The 21,672-nt window shown below is 44.1% G+C and overlaps 1 protein-coding gene across 1 annotated transcript in view; it reads left to right on the forward strand.

Annotated features, from left to right (window-relative positions):
* Positions 1-21,672, forward strand: part of LOC146811907 (coronin-1A-like) — a 190,891-nt gene that overhangs the window by 10,288 nt on the left and 158,931 nt on the right. The window contains exon 2 of the mRNA XM_085618864.1: positions 15,083-15,285. Coding sequence (XP_085474990.1) covers positions 15,088-15,285 — 198 coding nt within the window. The 5' untranslated portion in view covers positions 15,083-15,087. The remainder of the gene's footprint in view (positions 1-15,082; positions 15,286-21,672) is intronic.

Consider the following 21,672-nt stretch of genomic DNA (forward strand, 5'->3'; position numbering starts at 1 on the left):
CGCTTGCGGACGCCGTGCTTTCTAAAGCTCAACGAGAGGTCGCCGAGGCCCTGCATTTCTAAAAGGTACTGTTAGCGGGTCTCCTTGAACCCGCAGCTGGTTGTTACTGCTATAACTTGTTACACCCTTTTAATAAGGTGTGTGGAGAACTCGGCACATTAAGTTTTGTCTTCTCTACACAACCTTTTTTATTCTCACTTTTTTGATTTTCTGCACTGCACATTATAGGATCACTATCCTTGTTTCTCACAATTGCACACACCCCATGTGTTGCTGGCTAATACTTACCAGCCTGAGACAACAACAGAGCTTCAAACTAGCGAGGCAGTCCCTATGATCACGGGACACACCTCTGCCATACAGTTGGAACACCAAATGATATTACTGATCATGAGAGTCATCTTTCTCTCACCATTCGCTCTGTATTTTGATTAAGATTGATGGTAATCCATGCTCTGCTCGTGGCCAGGTTTGATTTGGTCTGTCGCACCATAGTCTATTTTTCACTTGTTACTTTTGTGCTGTCTGTTGTAAGACCCCCAGTTCCTATTGTCTTTGTGCATAAGTTATTATTAGGGGAGTGGGACGTGGGCAGGTCTATAAACTATTCCCTTAGACCATTCTTTTCACTTAGTTTATTGCTATTTTTGATCTTGCCAGTTTGAACTTGCTACTTCTTCATGCCTGAATCAAGAGCATCATCTGTTGCATCCCTGTAAATTACCTTTGAAGACGATAGGTTGGCATCCTACAATGTTAAGGAATTGAAGTCAATTTGCAAAAACCTTATGCTAGGCCCATAACAAAGGATGCATTTGAGGGGTCATCAGGCCTCCTTTTGTGAGTCTCTTGGCTTGGAGCAGTCAGGATCCCCACACCTAGATGCAAATGAAGCGGAGGGTAAACAAAGGTTAGCACTTCACACATACTTAAGGAAGGCAGCTTTTCACTTTGTTTTCACTTTGTTCAGTCCCTGTTTAGGAGATATGCATGCACTGTAAGAATGTCAGATGTGTTGGTCTTGCCCAATATTTACACACAGCAAATTGCATTAATATAGAGCTTACTACGCCTAAGGAGGCGTTGAAACAATTTAAGTACCACAATTTTTTCTTGTATAGCCCTACTCATCCCAATGCAGGGTGTCAGAGCACTTTACATCAACACGTGCATATTACATTCTATGTTTGTAAATGAATATACAGGATGTGTTACATAAAACTGGGGATTAAAAGGTGTAGAAGTCACATATCATCTACCATAGCTCACTGTGCTATTATCCTCGCAATGCGCTCAAATGTACACATGATAGACCTGTTAAACATATATGTGAGGGCTTTAGATCTGATGTCACTTCTTGTGATGCCACTTCCTGTAACATTGTCGCTTGTGATGCCACTTTCTATGATGTCAATTCCTGTGATGCCATGTGTGATATCATGCTCCGTGATGTCGCGCACCATAATTTCGCGCGCTGTGAAGCCACGCACCATAATGTCTAACTAGGTTAGTCCCCCCACTCCTTTTTTCAGGTCTTGTGCCCTGGCCTCTGGGGTAAGAAGTCCGCCCCAGATCCCCAGCTGCAACAATGTATCAGCCCCACAAAGAGAAATATATCCAAGAGGCATCCCTGAATTATACTAGCTACAACTATGGGGAGTTGTAAATATAGAGATGAAAATGTACACAATTTTTGTGAATTAACCCATCAAGTTCATCAAAATGAATAGGCTCAAAGCTCAAAATTCCCCTTTTCACGAACTGGTGCAGACGGGTCTCAATATGCACAGGCCACATAAATAAATCAATATATCCACAGCAAGAGCCGGAGAGCGACAGTCCCTTTCAGGGACCAGGTATGACATGGTCAAGGGTGGTGGGCAAACTCTCTTTTCAAGGGATTGTTGTAATAAGAGAGCTTTTGCATAGGGTACCAGTCGAGGAGACCTCGTCATCAAGTAAGGAATGGGACAAAGAAGGGGCTGCAGCTGTAATCAATGCATGACCACTCTTCCCGACTCTCAGAGCATTTCCAGCCGCAGGAGGTGGGGGAGGGGCAAGAGCCGCGCCCGGCTGGCCCACTTTCAGCACTTCACCAGCTGGGCACGGCTAGTTATAATCAGTGAGAATAATGACAACTAGCCATACCGATCAATATTTATGGGTTACGAGCCTCGGGGGATTTTGTGTCGAAGACGAAGAACTCTGAGGAAAGCGCCCCCTCCCTCCCCAGCTCTACCTCCAGGCGGCAAAGAAAGGGCCCGGCGGCTTCTTAATGCACCGCATGGCAGCACCGTCACGCCGTCCACGGGCGGCTCCCTGCAGAGACAAATAACTCTTCATTGCCAACACCAGACTCCCTTTTAGCATAAGAGGAGAGGGAGATTATACAAGTTTTCGCCATTGACCAGAATCGCACTTGCAAAATCAAACGTTCCACGAGGAAGAACAGTAGGAGTCAGCGTGTCTGAAACGATGCAACAGTTAACGTCACCAATAATGGACGACGAAGGCTGTGATGAGGTTAACGACGGGCGGATGGACAGAGGGCATCAAAAGGGGCCGGGGGTTATAGTGCCACTTATGAGGAAGGTCAGAATATCAACGGTGCACAGGGCTTACTATGTCGCTAATGGCGAAAAACAGTTACGATATCACTCATGACTGCTAAAGGACACGAACTATTGAGTGTTAGAGGATATTATGTCACCATGCTGGTCACAGGATATGATGTCATCGACATATATCACTAAAGATGGGTAGAGGGCTTTAGCTCTATAATGATGAAGAAAGGCCGTGATGTCACTAACGATGGGCAGAGGGCTTGATGTCGCTAATGATGAAGAAAGGCCGTGATGTCACTAACGATGGGAGAGGGCTTGATGTCGCTAATGATGAAGAAAGGCTATGATGTCACTAACGATGGGAGAGGGCTTGATGTCGCTAATGATGAAGAAAGGCCGTGATGTCACTAACGATGGGAGAGGGCTTGATGTCGCTAATGATGAAGAAAGGCTGTGATATCACTAACGATGGGCAGAGGGCTTGATGTCGCTAATGATGAAGAAAGGCCGTGATGTCACTAACGATGGGAGAGGCCTTGATGTCGCTAATGATGAAGAAAGGGCATGATGTCACTAACGATGGGCAGAGGGCTTGATGTCGCTAATGATGAAGAAAGGCCGTGATGTCACTAACGATGGGAGAGGCCTTGATGTCGCTAATGATGAAGAAAGGGCATGATGTCACTAACGATGGGAGAGGGCTTGATGTCGCTAATGATGAAGAAAGGCTGTGATGTTACTAACGATGGGAGAGGGCTTGATGTCGCTAATGATGAAGAAAGGCCGTGATGTCACTAACGATGGGAGAGGGCTTGATGTCGCTAATGATGAAGAAAGGCTGTGATGTCACTAACGATGGGAGAGGGCTTGATGTCGCTAAAGGCCGTGATGTCACTAACGATGGGCAGATGGCTTGATGTCGCTAATGATGAAGAAAGGCCGTGATGTCACTTACGATGGGAGAGGGCTTGATGTCGCTAATGATGAAGAAAGGCCGTGATGTCACTAACGATGGGAGAGGGCTTGATGTCGCTAAAGGCCGTGATGTCACTAATGATGGGCAGATGGCTTGATGTCGCTAATGATGAAGAAAGGCCGTGATGTCACTAACGATGGGAGAGGGCTTGATGTCGCTAATGATGAAGAAAGGCCGTGATGTCACTAACGATGGGAGAGGCCTTGATGTCGCTAATGATGAAGAAAGGCTGTGATATCACTAACGATGGGCAGAGGGCTTGATGTCGCTAGTGATGAAGAAAGGCCGTGATGTCACTAACGATGGGAGAGGGCTTGATGTCGCTAATGATGAAGAAAGGGCATGATGTCACTAACGATGGGCAGAGGGCTTGATGTCGCTAATGATGAAGAAAGGCCGTGATGTCACTAACGATGGGAGAGGGCTTGATGTCGCTAGTGATGAAGAAAGGCCGTGATGTCACTAACGATGGGAGAGGGCTTGATGTCGCTAATGATGAAGAAAGGCCGTGATGTCACTAACGATGGGAGAGGGCTTGATGTCGCTAATGATGAAGAAAGGCTATGATGTCACTAACGATGGGAGAGGGCTTGATGTCGCTAATGATGAAGAAAGGCCGTGATGTCACTAACGATGGGAGAGGGCTTGATGTCGCTAATGATGAAGAAAGGCTGTGATATCACTAACGATGGGCAGAGGGCTTGATGTCGCTAATGATGAAGAAAGGCCGTGATGTCACTAACGATGGGAGAGGCCTTGATGTCGCTAATGATGAAGAAAGGGCATGATGTCACTAACGATGGGCAGAGGGCTTGATGTCGCTAATGATGAAGAAAGGCCGTGATGTCACTAACGATGGGAGAGGCCTTGATGTCGCTAATGATGAAGAAAGGGCATGATGTCACTAACGATGGGAGAGGGCTTGATGTCGCTAATGATGAAGAAAGGCTGTGATGTTACTAACGATGGGAGAGGGCTTGATGTCGCTAATGATGAAGAAAGGGCATGATGTCACTAACGATGGGAGAGGGCTTGATGTCGCTAATGATGAAGAAAGGCTGTGATGTCACTAACGATGGGAGAGGGCTTGATGTCGCTAAAGGCCGTGATGTCACTAACGATGGGCAGATGGCTTGATGTCGCTAATGATGAAGAAAGGCCGTGATGTCACTAACGATGGGAGAGGCCTTGATGTCGCTAATGATGAAGAAAGGCTGTGATATCACTAACGATGGGCAGAGGGCTTGATGTCGCTAGTGATGAAGAAAGGCCGTGATGTCACTAACGATGGGAGAGGGCTTGATGTCGCTAATGATGAAGAAAGGGCATGATGTCACTAACGATGGGCAGAGGGCTTGATGTCGCTAATGATGAAGAAAGGCCGTGATGTCACTAACGATGGGAGAGGGCTTGATGTCGCTAGTGATGAAGAAAGGCCGTGATGTCACTAACGATGGGAGAGGGCTTGATGTCGCTAATGATGAAGAAAGGGCATGATGTCACTAACGATGGGCAGAGGGCTTGATGTCGCTAATGATGAAGAAAGGCCGTGATGTCACTAACGATGGGAGAGGGCTTGATGTCGCTAATGATGAAGAAAGGCTGTGATGTTACTAACGATGGGAGAGGGCTTGATGTCGCTAAAGGCCGTGATGTCACTAACGATGGGCAGATGGCTTGATGTCGCTAATGATGAAGAAAGGCCGTGATGTCACTAACGATGGGAGAGGGCTTGATGCCGCTAATGATGAAGAAAGGCCGTGATGTCACTAACGATGGGAGAGGGCTTGATGTCGCTAATGATGAAGAAAGGCTGTGATGTCACTAACGATGGGCAGAGGGTTTGATGTCCCTAATGATGAAGAAAGGCCGTGATGTCACTAACGATGGGAGAGGGCTTGATGTCGCTAATGATGAAGAAAGGGCGTGATGTCACTAACGAAGGGAGAGGGCTTGATGTCGCAAATGATGAAGAAAGGCTGTGCTGTCACTAACGATGGGCAGAGGGCTTGATGTCGCTAATGATGAAGAAAGGCTGTGATGTCACTTACGATGGGAGAGGGCTTGGTGTCGCTAATGATGAAGAAAGGCCGTGATGTCACTAACGATGGGAGAGGGCTTGATGTCGCTAATGATGAAGAAAGGCCGTGATGTCACTAACGATGGGCAGAGGGCTTGATGTCGCTAATGATGAAGAAAGGCCGTGATGTCACTAACGATGGGAGAGGGCTTGATGTCGCTAAAGGCGGTGATGTCACTAATGATGGGCAGATGGCTTGATGTCGCTAATGATGAAGAAAGGCCGTGATGTTACTAACGATGGGAGAGGGCTTGATGTCGCAAATGATAAAGAAAGGCCGTGATGTCATTAACGATGGGAGAGGGCTTGATGTCGCTAATGATGAAGAAAGGCCGTGATGTCACTTACGATGGGAGAGGGCTTGATGTCGCTAATGATGAAGAAAGGCCGTGATGTCACTAACGATGGGAGAGGGCTTGATGTCGCTAAAGGCCGTGATGTCACTAATGATGGGCAGATGGCTTGATGTCGCTAATGATGAAGAAAGGCCGTGATGTCACTAACGATGGGAGGGGGCTTGATGTCGCTAATGATGAAGAAAGGCCGTGATGTTACTAACGATGGGAGAGGGCTTGATGTCGCAAATGATAAAGAAAGGCCGTGATGTCATTAACGATGGGAGAGGGCTTGATGTCGCTAATGATGAAGAAAGGCTGTGATGTCACTAACGATGGGCAGAGGGTTTGATGTCCCTAATGATGAAGAAAGGCCGTGATGTCAATAACAATGGGCAGAGGGCTTGATGTCGCTAATGATGAAGAAAGGCCGTGATGTCACTAACGATGGGAGAGGGCTTGATGTCGCTAATGATGAAGAAAGGCTGTGATGTCACTAACGATGGGAGAGGGCTTGATGTCGCTAAAGGCCGTGATGTCACTAACGATGGGCAGATGGCTTGATGTCGCTAATGATGAAGAAAGGCCGTGATGTCACTAACGATGGGAGAGGGCTTGATGTCGCTAATGATGAAGAAAGGCCGTGATGTCATTAACGATGGGAGAGGGCTTGATGTCGCTAAAGGCCGTGATGTCACTAACGATGGGAGAGGGCTTGATGTCGCAAATGATGAAGAAAGGCCGTGATGTCATTAACGATGGGAGAAGGCTTGATGTCGCTAATGATGAAGAAAGGCCGTGATGTCAATAACAATGGGCAGAGGGCTTGATGTCGCTAATGATGAAGAAAGGCCGTGATGTCACTAACGATGGGAGAGGGCTTGATGTCGCTAATGATGAAGAAAGGCTGTGATGTCACTAACGATGGGAGAGGGCTTGATGTCGCTAAAGGCCGTGATGTCACTAACGATGGGCAGATGGCTTGATGTCGCTAATGATGAAGAAAGGCCGTGATGTCACTAACGATGGGAGAGGGCTTGATGTCGCTAATGATGAAGAAAGGCCATGATGTCACTAACGATGGGAGAGGGCTTGATGTCGCTAATGATGAAGAAAGGCTGTGATGTCACTAACGATGGGCAGAGGGTTTGATGTCCCTAATGATGAAGAAATTCAGTGATGTCACTAACGATGGGCAGAGGATTTGATGTCGCTAATGATGAAGAAAGGCTGTGATGTCACTAACAGAAGGCAAAGGTTTTGATGTCACTAATGATGAAAAAGTCTTATAACTAATGACAGAGTGCATGATTTACTAATTATGGATGAGGAAGTTATCACTAAAAGTGAAGAAATTATATAATTAGTGAAGAACAGAGGCTATAATGCCACTATCGATGGACAGAGGTTACAGCGCCGAGTACAATGCCACATATGATTTCACTAATAATGGACAAAAAGTATGATGTCATTAATGGTGGCCAGAGGATATGATATCACTATCGAAGAGTCGAAAGTATAATGCCACTCATGCTGGACAGAACTTATGACAAACAAAGATTATAATGCTTCCAAAGATGGATAGAGGATATATGTGAGGTAAAGTACCCACTGCTGTACACTGTAAAGATATCCCTGGAGACCACAGTTTCATATCATGTCATGGGATTCCAAGGTGACTTGCAATGTGCTTTTAACGGACAACAAAGAGATGGTCATCTTATCACCCATTTTTTAAACAGATTACATCCTTGGTGGTTTGCTCGTTTATATGCAAAAAATAATAAGGTTGCAGAGATGAAAAATAAAAAGCAGAATCTGTAGTGCTCAATTAAACACACCATTTACATATAGTAACTTTTTGAAAAAAGATTTAAGGTCTGGTTAAAAATGGAGTTCCGAATGAGTAGAAACATGCAGCAGTTCTATTTTATCCATAATTACTTATCCCATGCAAAACAATAAGCTTATTACAATTATCTCCCTTCCGCTGATCCCTGTTTATTTTAGGAAAGATTAGAAAGATGTGAATACACTTCCTTTTACTCAGGTTGCAAGCTTTCCTGTATTATAATGTTATTAATGATGAACAGAGGTTTTGCTATGGCTTTAGGCAGAAATTATAATTTGCAATGCCGCAAAGTGTGGCCAAAGGTTACAGCGCCATAAATGGTAGACAGGAGTGATAATGTTACTGGACAGAGATGATGTGAATAATGCAGGTCCGAGATTATGATGCCACAAATTGTGAACTCAGGTTACTATGTCATTAAGGATGTGAAGAGAATATGTGGTCACAATGATGGAAAGGGGTTATTATGTCATTAATATTGTGCAGGAGCTGTGGTTTCATGGATGAAGAGCAGTGGTGAAGCTGTCACCTATGTGGAACATAACCTATGATGTCACAAATCATTGACGGGATTTTGGTGTTTCTAATGATCTAAGGGGCATTATAGGGATATTGCATGTGACCGAGAAGTTCCATAAGATATAGAGGAACGAAGATGAAAGTTATAGAACTCCGAGGTGACTTCCAATAGCCTTATCACGTATGCCATGGGGTACTTTATCCCATATAATACATGGTCACATCATCACCTTTCCCACAAACCACTTAGAACCTTGGTGCATAGCTCTGTCATATGAAAGAGCAAACATGTTTGCAAACATGAAGAATGAAAATAAAACCTCTAGTGCAAAATTAAACACATCAAAACCTTTTAGTTATTTGTTGCAAACAGATATTAGAAAAAGTTTAATACAAGTCAGGTTTTTTTTTTAAAGCTACACTAGCTCGGAATGTGTAGAAACATGCAGAAAGATTCTAGCCTAAGGAGTTTAAAAAATAACCATGTTCTTTCTGCTCATTGTAAGCTAAGAAAAATTAAGCAGAAGAAAGAAAAGCAAGGTCCAATTTTTTGCTGCTTTAAACAGCTACTTTAATTATACTCCGTGACCTGACCTGCCTTTCACCTGGGTTGCTGGCTCTGGCAGCAGACATTGTGATGTCAGAACTCGAAATGCCAGAACTTGACTGTAATAACTTATAATAGTCGAGTTCTAATGTCTTTTCTTAATAATCGGCGACTGGGTGCATTACAAGTTGCCGATTATAAAGAAATTAGAGACTGCCGTTTATGTAGGGATTGCAGAATCCATGTATTATAGAGGTTATAATGTCATCTGTGCTCAGGTTGGTATGATATCTAGTCTGTGACAAGGTGACAGGTGAAAAAATGTATTATGATAGTGGTGTAGGAGCAAGTAGATGATGTCACAGATCCAAAAAGATAACTACATATAATATGTATATAAACTACATATCTGTCGTTGGGAAGTTGGTGTTGTTGGAACATTGAGTAGGCCATTTGAACAGTCTCCTATACATTTGAAATTTGGAAAATTATGTGCTGCTGTGTGGCATCAGCAAGGGGAAGAGTCACAAAAACGTACTATATATTGGTCATACATGCAAAGAGAGGTGGGCATATTACTAATCCAAGGCACGCTCTGTCCGATGTGCTGAAGGGTTGGACAGCACACAGAAACCTTCACATAAAGTGGTTCTGAGATCTATCCATGCTACTGAATCATTGAGACACACAAAAGTATTAGCTTAATTTGAGCCAGGGGTTCAGTTGGGGCCTACCAGCACTTGTGTTTCCTCATCACACTTTGACCTAGAGCAAGAGAGGGAAAATCACACAAGGGGGAGTAGAAGGAGGGACAGGAAGGAAAAAGCTGTGGCAAAGTAAGAAATCAAGAATAAATAAGAACCTGAAGTTAGATAAAGGGCCAGGGAGTATCGGGTGTTTTATGGAAGATGCATGAAGTGGAATCAAGACTACAAGGCCTTGGTATTCCCCACCCCCAATATGAGATAGTGCTGGCTGTGGAATTCTAATCCAAACTTTGCGCGCCAGCACTTACTCTCAACAAATTAAGCGCTGCATTTACAATCATAAAGACATATATGTGTCGCTCGAGCCTGGTAATTTATAAATGGAACACACAAATGTAGTTGCTTATATAAACAAATGGATGTACCTAATCAATGCAACTGTAAAGCTGGTGCGTGCACAAATATGCCCACATTGTGGGACAGCAAGTATCCCTTCCTTGATGTATAGTCCTGGTCAAGATTTTGGCTCAGGCATCATGCTACTCTATCATGCTAATCTAGTGTACATGTAGAGGCGTAGACGTGTCCCTACAATAGTATGTCCAGCACTTGTCCTGTAACCTAGAGGGTTCACCAAGCATGCGCTCATTGACTACTGTCCCTGTTGTGGCTTTAGTACATTGAGGAGTGGTGGCAGTGTACCATGTTTTGTGAATCCATAGTTGTGAACAGAATTTTTTCTGTGTCTTCGAGGTGAAGGCTTGCTAGCACTTATGTAAAGTTCTGCTTCATGTGTTTTTCCAGTTCCTCATGTTGACATCCCAAGTCTATGTAGTGCTTGCTGTGTATGGAGCCTGCATGGTACATGCATGCTATGTGTGTGTCAGAATTATGGAGGCCTGTGGGATTCATTATAGATATCATAGGTTTGTCCTTGCACAAGAGAGAGGAGGGAATTATTTACCCACACAGTGGAAGTGCATTGCTGAGATTCCTGAAGATGGAGGAAGGAAGCAGGCCGAGACAATAAAGTGGGGGGCAGGGGTCATTTAGAAATTCGATTATGTCTTAGCTTGCTAGACTTTTCTGATTCGTCTTTCTGAATAATGATATTTGGTAGATGGTAGGAGAGAGGAGGGGGACAGTGCAGAGGAGCGGAAAGCTTTAGGTCACATCTGCTTTTTTGTCTTTCCCCGATTAGTCCTTCAGTTGTCTGATGACAGTCAAGTGTAGAACCCTCACAATTCAATGTGCCTCTGTTTTGGATGCTTCATGTTGGAGACTACCCTTGTGAGAAGCATTACAAAGGCTGGGCCCACAGAGCAGCTTGTAAAGGTCACTTGAAAGGAGAACAAATCCAAACTGGTTTTATCATTGCAGACAGTAGATACACATCACTGTTTGGTGTATGAAGATGGGACCTCACTACCCCACTTGCTGGTCGAATTCCAAGCCCTCTATCACCAAGGAAAGGAGTGCTCCACAGAGCACTCAGAAAACTGCTGTGTGCCTTATAGTCAGCATCCCAGAGGTGAAGGACCATCATGAGAGTCTGGCTCTCTGGTTTGAAGAGCTGTGTACCTGTCCTGAAGTGTCTAGAAGCCTGTCTGCCTTCTGAGAGAGGAAAAAGCCTGCCAACCCTGCAGGAGGAGTCTGACCAGGACCAGCAAGGTGTATCATGCCCAAGGTCTCTGTGGAACACCCAGAAGAGAGACACTAGGGAAACTGATCTGACCTCAGTGTCTGTGGGTCTGCATTCTCCCCATACGGGCTCCTGGCAGGAACCTCGCATATTGCGACAGCGATTACCAAAGTCAGGTTGGGGCTGTGATTGTGTGTCGGACTAATCGGCCGGTGTGTGACTGCAACAGCCAAGAGAAATCGGCCCGTGCATGGCCACAGCTACCCAGGGTGATAGACCTATGTGTGACTGCAGATGCCCAGAGCGATCGGCCTGTGCACGATGCAGCAGTCTAGAGTGATCGGCCTGGGCGTGGCCATGGCTGCACACAGTGATTGGACTGTCCTTGGCTGCAAATGCTGATGTAGTCAGTTGAAACAGGCTGCACCTGAAGCCACCCTAGAAGACCCCATATGCTGTAGCCCTCACCAGTGGTCCTCAGTGGACAACTCAGGTCTGCAGCCTCCATTTCTGACAGGTGCACTGCACAAGTGCGGGCCCACCGAATGAACAGGTACTCACAGATGATGCTGTTGTTCGCTCAGGTGCACTGATTCTATGGGGACTGATCCAATGCTTGTGTTAAGGCTGACTACTAAAAATTAAGCACCCTGATTTCTGGAATGATATACCTGCACATTTCCCATAAACACACAACTTCCTCATACCCCATAGACAGGTGGTGCACCTAGACCCGGGGGGAACAGAACCTGGATCAAGCGAGAAGGTTGGGGGGATAATGAGGTGCAGCACTGCCTGGTAACACCAGGACATTAAATTGCATATTGTTATTATAGTGTGTTATATTCCAATATTGTGATTATTGAGCATAGGCACACCCCCCTAAACCCATGAGAAGCCTGTGACCTCTCACCATCATTACCACTGAGAGTCATGAGCAGCAGGATTGCATTTGGCCCCTTTGCAGAGTCATAGTAGGATGGACCCCAGGATAGCAGAGGCCAACATCCTTAACAATTCTTTAGTACAGAAAGAACGGGTTTAGTATTTAAAGAAAGAAATGGCGCTCAGCTAGTTAACATATATATGTGTCTCTAGTTACAACAAATTGGTATGGTACTAAACTGGGAAGGGGAAACCCTAAAACCCCTTGATTTGCGCAGGGAGAACCCTACCACATGAAAAAGATTGTAGTGGGGCTGCCAGGACGTCTCGATTCCACCAATTTCTAGTGGGTCTGTTAGACACACCACACGTGTCTTACCGGGAACTTTCCATTAAGACTACTTTCGACCGTAACACATGGCTGGATGCTGTCTTGGGGTTTTGATTGTACTGGCGTGATTCTCCTATGGCATTCTCATTGATTTAAGACTACTTTGTTCACCTGACGATATACGTATTTACCGCCTCATTTGTCTGTGTTCTTGGAGTGGTTACCGATTTTACGTTCATGCCATCAGTGGCTTGCACCTGGCAGCTATTTTTGTTTGCGCTTAATAGACACTTCTGCATTTGACCGATTAATGCCCTACCGGGTTGGAACTATCACCGGTGTAGGGATTATGCTGTTCTGGAATTAGAGCTAACAGCCCTGGAGATTCAGAGACGTTTGTCTCTCTGATGAAACACGTGTCGGCTGGCTCCTTTGTTCACAACTTATTAAAGAAGACTAGACATCTTCGTTGGATTTGGCTCAATTCCGTTTTCATGCATTTACTTTGCCTATTGTAATATTGTATGTGTGCACGGGTTTTGTTGATCCTCAACTCTTCTTCTGTCAAAGAGTTCCAGTAGCTCCTGATTGCACCATGACCCCCAAATGTCTTATGATTGACTGCCACACACACACATACACAGGCACACACACACGCAGACACTGACTCACCTTTTTAGCTATAATGCTTTAGAGAGGAGTATGTTTGGTCCATGATGAACACCTAGCGCACGCAAAGTTGCTGCTTAACTATACATATGTTCAGTTAGATTTACGTACTTCATAGGGATGGTAAAGTCAAACATGTCTGCTATAAATATTCAGATGTATGGGAAGGGATTACCCTACCTTGTCTCTGAACAGCACACATGTAGGTCCTTACTTATAGACACATGGTGTGTGTGCCCCGTACATGGTGGTGTAGAGCTGATGAAGAGCAATGTAAAAGATAATAGGTTATTTGTTTTTGGGGTAAAAAAATAGATTCCTGTCATCATGCTTGATTTAATCTTTGCACCTTCCTTGTGTAACTAAGCTTGAACATTGCACTGGCTTTGTATTGTTGTATTTGAGTCTTTGCCTACAAATGTATCACTAGATATAAGCTCTATACATTTCTGATATTGTTAGAATTTAACTTTATCCTATCCCAATAATAATAGAAATACACTTTGCCATGTTCTTGTTATATTAGATGTGGGTTTTTACCTTTGCACTGTCCTGTTATCACCAAAGGAGAGCTTTGGTCAGTCCTCCTATTCTAGATTTGAGTATTTCCCTACCACCATATTCTCAGATTTGAACTTTGCACTGCATTTAAATTATTAGATGTAAGCCTTGCAAAGTCTATTGAATTTTGCCCCGTTGTTATATCAATCGAATGAAGCTTTGTCATTTCGTCAGATTGGTAGATTTCATACTACCTTTATCTTAGGTTTTTAAATTTGAACTTTGCTTTGTCCATGAATAAGATTTGAACGTCACCCTGTTTTTATATTATTAGAGTTGAACTCCATTATGTTCTAAGACAATTAGATATGGACGTTTGTATTGCCCTTGTATTATGGGATATGAATTTTGCCATGTTCTAATATGCCAAGATTTTAACCATGCTGTGCCACTGAACTATTAGATTTCATATTTACCTTGTCATTGTTATCTTACATTTATACAGCACACAATTTGCCTATAGTATAGTATGGCAGTGCTGTCCATTGTCCTTTTTTCTACAATTTGAGAAATTTTTCAGTGTCCTCACATTGTGTGATTGGGCTATGTATGCCATCAACACTTCATTAAAGCTGAACTTTGGATTGGTGTTTATATTGAGATTTTAGCCTTTCGCTATGATTTATATTAACAGAATTTAGCTTTGCCCTGTCATTGAGTTAATACATTTAAACTATGCCCAGTTTTTTTATAAATTTGATTTCAACATTATATTCGTTTAATATTGCTAGATTTGTGCTTCACCCAGTTTTTTTTGATACAATATTGGCAAATATTCTTTACATTAGATATACATGGTGCGTTATTTCCATAGCATACAAATCACATTTTTTCTGTCATTTGCTTCTTTAGGGGCATCAGTTTTTTCCCCAAAATATGACACTGGTGAAATCTGACAGTCTCAGCATTCCTCTGGTCAATAGATTTGCTATTTGCCTTGTCCGTAAATTGTTAGATTTAAAATCTGGTCTGTGCTTGTAAAATTGGATTTAAATTTTGAACTGGTTTCATATTGATAGATCTTGAAATTTGGCCAGTCCTTTTGTTAATATTTGTTAACTTTCCTGGGTTGGTTTATCATATTCAAACTTTAGCCTATTCGCATGCCTTGATTTTGACTTTGCAAATATTCGTATTATTAGATTTCAACTTTGTACCAAATTTTTACTCTGAGGTCTGCAATTTGAAATGTCTGTATAAAATTTCATTTGAACTTGGCACTGTTTTAATGGTATTTAAATCTCACAGTACTGGAATACAATTTTGCTCTGTACTCGAATTATATGATATGCACTTCAAAAACTAGCAATAAATGGGATGAGCCTATATCTAATGTACCAGATCAGTTATCTGTAGCCCATAATTTATTAATTTGATGAACAACTTATTTGTTAATATCTTCTTTTTTATACAGCCACCATGATCCGGAAGGTTGTGCGCACAAGTAAATTCCGCCATGTGTACGGGCAAGCTGTAAAGGCCGACCAGTGCTACGATGACATCAGGATATCACAGACAACGTGGGACAGTAACTTCTGTTCCGTTAACCCAAAGTTTGTGGCCATGATTGTTGAAGCTAGTGGCGGAGGAGCCTTTATGGTCTTACCACTGTCAAAGGTAAGAGAGATGGGTTAAAACCCACCCTTCATTGTGTCCCATCCAATAATGCAGGACATAAGAGTTTGTGTTTGGTGAGAAGCCTGTCTCAGTCAGACAGATAGTCCTTTTCCAGCTCCTCTGGATATTCTTGATCTTTGCTATTTCGTAGAACGTATTTGGCTTAGAAATGCTTGTGCAAACATTGCAAATCATTGCTTAATGATAACCAGAAGGTTATCAAGCCGTGATCTAGAACATAACTGTAGATTCATGCACAGAAGTGTATCAGGAAGCAAAGAAATGATAAAATACCCACACTGGGCACAAAAGGTATGAGGAAAAGACCTTAATTACCTTAGGATTTAGTTTATAAGGGCTTGCAGTCAGCAAAGGACATTGTCAGGATTGTGGGTTAGTACCTTAACATTCCTTGGTTGCAAATGTTGAGTGATATCCACCATTATTTAGATCAACATCCCTGATCAGGAAAATAGTAGATAAATGGAGGGAAGAGTCCCGTGGCAGGAAATAGACTCCAGCAGGTTTTATTGTGCTTCCTCTTGACCTTGTTCAACAAATTACTTTCTGAATACCAAAGTGGTCCATGAAGACATTGAGTACCCCAATCAGAAATGTATCCCCTGTTCATCCATTGCTGATTGGCTGATCAACAGTCCTTCTTGGACCAGCTTTGTAGATTCTCCTAGGCGCAACAGGAATCCGGTGCATGGGTTGCCCTGTTTAAGCAGACTGTGTGACCAAGTAAGGCAGAATAAAAATGTGGAAAGCACTTCTGCCAATAGACTAGCCGGAGGGGAAACAGGGGCAGTCTTCCTGTCCTTCAACTTGCAAAAGTTTGGAACATTCAGAAATACCTTGGCAGAATGCAGCTGCTTTGTTACAGCTGTATGCAAACTGGTATCGAATGAGTGTACTGTTTTCTGCTGATGCAGAATGCAAAATTGTTCTGTTAGCAACACCAGACTGGTAGGTAATTACATTTATCCATCAATCTTGCAAAGTAGCCTTTTAGTTCCTTAATGTATGTACAATGATTAAGTTTCACCATCTCCTTTTGTCCACAGACAGCTGGTACCCAGAAAAGTACCAGACTTTTATATAGTCCCACATCCTCCCCCCGTAAACTGCAAGCTATGCCACTGGCCAGTAAATTGCTGAGAGTGGAAGAGTTCACCGATGTCATTCTTTAGAAAAATGATGCCCATCCCTATTCAAGACAAGGCTGCCTGCTGAACCCAGTGTTCTGTGGCCTGGAAACTACTCAGGGCTGTCTTATCTGATAGCACTTTGCTGAATGTCTAAAAGTTGAAAATGGTTTTATGGGTTGTCCTGTCTCTACAGAGCAGGACCGATGGCGCTCTACCATTTATTGCCGGTCACTCCTCAATCTTATTAGAGATTTCACTTAATGTGATAATGGACGGAAAGATTATGGCCGCTGATCTCTTGGGCACTTGGCCCTTATAGAGTGAGGTGGTTGCCTGACAAGCTGCCAGATGGCCATACCCAGGCACCCATGTCTGGGTCATCAAGTCTGAGATACCTAAAAGTTGGTTCAAAACGTCATGGGTGAACTTGAATCCCCTGCATACACGTACTAAAGTAAAAAAACAAAAAGGAAAGATTCCAGAGACGTTTAATGAGTTAGCCATTCCAGAAGACCAAAACCACATCGTCCAAGACACACAGTAATCTTTCAACCTCCTGGAAGGCAAGGAAGGCAGGGATCACTGCCTACCCTTCCTAGGGGCCACTAGCTCCTGGTTATAGTAAAGAGATAGCCCCCATGACCCACAATTAAGTATGTGCTCCCAGCGGCAGCTCCTCCGCAATGGCGGAGGAGCGTCGCCCTTCTGGTCAGAGCGAGCTTATGAAAAATAACATGATAATAAAACAATTATATTAGCATTTTATTTTTCACTGTGAGCCGAGTCTGCTGCGGTAAGGATGGGGCCATCCTCATTGCAGAGCAGAAGGGAGGAGGAGTGGTGAACACTGTAAGTGTGCATGCTGGTTCGGCCAGCAGTCATAGAACGGTCAAATCAACATGCACACTTAGATTTCTCCAACTCAACTAGGTTGTACAGCCGGATGGAGAAAAGGCACAGGCTCCCTGACCAGCCCACTCAGGCCAATTCCGGCGCTTCTCTCATGCTTGTTATAGCATCTGGATTGGGTGGAGAGTTTGTGCAGCAACCAAGAAGCTGTGAAGGAGCACTGATACGGCGGGCGACAGTGGCAGATAAGTGCTTTTTAGGTCGCGCATGCGCTGCTATATGGGAGGCTGCTTGTGAGCACTCCAGACTTCCCCGAAACTTCTCCGTTTGGGTCTGGCAACTCCCACACATTCCATTGGCCTTTGCGTGTGGCTTTCAATATTGAAAGCACGCAAATGTCCCACCTTTTCTCTAAAGGTTCACTCCCATGGCGTTTTGGTCTCGGGAGCGTGCAGCGGTGCGCAGGGTGGCAGCTGCATTCCTCCCTTGTTGTTGTGGATCATGTTACTAATTAAACCCAGTGCGGTCGCTTTCACTTTCGCGGCCACGCTTGTTTTCTGTTTCTATATTTTTTGTCCTTGTGCATACATTGCAAACACACGCGTTTCATGAAGGAGTTGCATGGAGTAAACATCAACTCCCGATTGAGGATAGAAACATCAGCAGGGAAACGTTCAGAGCACTAATGAGCAATGCTTTGCTGTGAGTGGTGCTCAATGTTGCAGGTGCTTGCAAGCAAAGTACGCCTTCCATGAAACACGCTTAATTCAACTAAGAACAGAGGCGCAGAGGTTTCCTGAGAGAAAATGTCCCAATTAAGGTGAAAGCTGAGAAGCAGCCGAGCCTGGGTCCTGCTGCCAGCTAGAGCCACGAACAGGGGGTAAAAGAATTTCTGCACGGGGAGCATCAGGCAACTCACTAGCAACGGGCTGTCAAGTACATTTGCTGTGCGAGGCTATTACACAACTCCTGCTAGTAAGCGGGGTGGGGGCTTGTTAAAAGCATCTGCAGCGGGTGGTGCACTGGGAAGAGAAAGCACCACAGTCCGCTCTCTTTGCCTCCAACAGCAGACCGTGGCTCCCCTCGTCTCTCCCCCATTCTGGTAGTCACAGGCTTCAAGAGGGCCCACATCCACTCATGCAACCTCCATGCAATCCACTTTCAAAATCTGTGGGGGCAGTAGTTGTCTGTGCTGGCGTCCAGGACTCCTGGGCCTCTCAGGCTCCCTATGGAGCAGGGGAGGAGTAGCAATCAACTCCTCAGGACTGCCCACTATGGCGCCTCCCACACCGTCCTGCAGGCTGCGGTTGGCTCATCCAGCCCTTCAACCCACATTGGAGTGGGCTGGATGAGATACCTCCAGTGAGGCACTGACACTATGCCCCCCGGTGCCATTTCGGGAGGGGGAGTGCGGGCCGATGTAGCGGGACGAACTCAGCCGGTGGAACGGAGTTCGCGTTTATGCAGCTAGTCCAGTCGCCCTCCTGGACACCCCCCCCAGAATGGCCTGGCTGTTAAGAATTTGAATTAATAAGAAGATTCTGCCACCATTTGTACATATGCTAAGTATCAATAACATCAATAAAGACATCAGTAATTCGGGCTCTAGGTCCACCGGGTGTCAAAGCACGTAGCAAGTAACGTTTAAAGTATAGAATAGCTGGAAATAGACATTTCAATATTATGTCTGTTCTTATGGTGGAGTGCCTCTCGGACTTACAGGTTGTTTTGCTCTCACTATTCTATTCTATTCGGGAGGTTTTATAAAGCGAATGGCCTCCCAGCACTAAGCCAACAGCAGGAGCTGTCACAATGATTCAGATTAGTTAAACAGGATGGTTTTAAGCAGTTTCCTAAACTTAGGTTCGGACTCTGTTCTCCTGATATGTTTTGGGAGCCTGTTCCAGAGCTTAGGGGTTAAGAATGCGAAGGAACTTCCTCCACTCCTAGTTCACTCTATCCTGGGTTCTCTAAACAGCTGCTGGCTGGTAGAACACAGCATTCTTGCAGTGTTGTAAGACCTTCTCACTCTGACTTCAATACTTCTGAATCTAATAATACAGACCACTAGGTTAATGCACATACTACAGAGCTCAGCAGGCAGTGTGAATCTTAGGGTTTGCAATGCTGTGGGGGCTAACTGAGCATTTGATTTGTCTTAGGTCAAAGGACTGCGCTCCGCCTCTTGTTTAGCTAGTGCAGGGGCGGGGAGGGTCCCTACTATTTGCAGCAACAAAAAAGTTATTTTGTTCAGTCCTCATTACTACAGGAAGATTTACAAATGAGTCACAGAGGAAGAAAAAAACAGGAAACCTGTTTGTGCTGTCAGACTATTTTTTGCAAGCTTTGTAACCTTTACAGTTAAACAATAATCGTTGGTTTTCAGCGCCTCTGTGACTCCCACATTTTTCATAACTTTACAATATAAACGTACAATTCACCATCCATTAGCATGAAAGCCTGTCCTTTCTTTGGTCTGTGATTGGCCACGCCGTGTATATACGAACTGCGAGACCTATTGGCTATGCTAATGCTTGTTTAAACATTATTATCTCTACCCCTCGGCGCTGCCTCACCACTCTTTATTGACAGCAGCTGCTACTGTGTGCTCATTGCCCTTTTTATTTTCAAAGTCAGCCTAAGATGGCATAAAGCGTTACAACAAACAAATGATGGACGGAATGCTGACAATGCATACATTCTCCCCCAGTCAAGAGATCTGGGTTAAATCCATCGTTCTTTTGCCCACTACACCACCCCAGTTTAGACATGGCCATATGCAAATCAGTCTTGACCCTGTGCCTCATGGGAACAGTCCAGCCCGAACTGCCAAGCCATGTCTTCCCTGGACCGGAATCAAGCATCCTAGGACCGGTTTCTGGCTATCAGCCGTCATCAGCCAGGATAGCTTCACTCCAGTGGCGTAGTGAGCACGGGTCCCACGTCTGGGAATACCCATCCCACTTAGGGCGAAAAGCGTTACAACAAACAATGGCATAGGCTGCATAGCAGCTCTACTGAAAAAGGAAGAAGAGAGAACATAAGCAGAGAAACATATAATAAGACTTTCAGTGATGACATTATTATCTATCAAGGCATCCCTTCTTCATCAACAACTGCACATTGGGCTGCTCCATTAAAAGGCAGTCGTACATGGTAGAATGATCTCGGACACCAAGAACTAGTTCACATCGCCTATTTGTACCATCTCAAATGGCTCCCACTTGAAGCATATTTCAGGTTCAGATCAACCTACATTAGTAATATGAATGAACTGAACTACCTACAATAAAAAAATCTAAACTACTACACAGAGTCAAAAAACTAAGCAGTTCCAGCACTCCCCGCCTAGAAACCTTCTGTTACACTAAATCATGCACCGTGTCTCAATCTTTCTCAGGGCCTGCTCCTACTATATGGAACAACATCTCCAGAACTCTGAGGCTATACTCATGCGAAAGCCTTTCTCATCCTTTAACAAGCACTGGCAAAGGCAATCTGCCTCGATTTGCCAATGTTGAACAGGTGACATGGTTGGCTCTTAAAATACCCGTCCAGTCATGTTAAAATTATGGAAGATTCTACACTATCAAGATGGCTGCCATATTGTGTGACATATAATGTTGTGCCATCACATTGTGTTTGAAGATACAAATCAATGTGTTTTTTTTTTAAGTATGGAAAACAATGTTTCAAGATGGGTCCAACGTTGCATAAGGTGATGAGATGATGTTGCTTCAAGCAAAGTAATACTCATCTTGAAATTATAGGAAAAAATTGGTTTAAATATTTCTATACTTTTAACATGGCTGATACCTCCACGGAGTGGTAAATAGCAATACTACCATGGAGAAGTCAGGGCTGGATAGTGTAGCAGTACTTAGCCCTTGACATCATAACATTTTGGTCCAGGCCCAACCATGGAACACATGCTCCCTGGTACTCTTAAGAACTGCACAATGAAAAAACCTTGTGTCAAAAAACTTGAAAGGAGATAACGCTGCTACAATACTCTTGCTGATAAAGAAGCATATAAACAAGCCTCAACGAAGTATCACTGAAATATAAAAAATGCCGGCAAAACATATATGTCTCACCAAATTAATCAGGCAGTAAACTCCTCCAAAAAGCTTATTAAAGTTCCTAATTCCTTTTTTAACCCACTAGCCTGCTCCTCTCATATTGCGCCGTCACAATCCCTCTGCGGATCCTTAGCGGCTCATTTTGAAAGCAAAATTAATGAAATTTATCAGAATTTCCCTAATATTATTGAGCAAAACAATGAGGACCTCAAGACCTGTTACCCATGCTCCACCAATAGTCCCACCTTAAGCGAATTTACGCCATAGTGGCCAGAGTCTATCCAGAAAGCATTAGCTGTGGCTAA

The sequence above is a fragment of the Triturus cristatus genome, chromosome 7 (genome assembly GCF_964204655.1).
Source record: "Triturus cristatus chromosome 7, aTriCri1.1, whole genome shotgun sequence".
Lineage (NCBI taxonomy): Eukaryota > Metazoa > Chordata > Amphibia > Caudata > Salamandridae > Triturus > Triturus cristatus.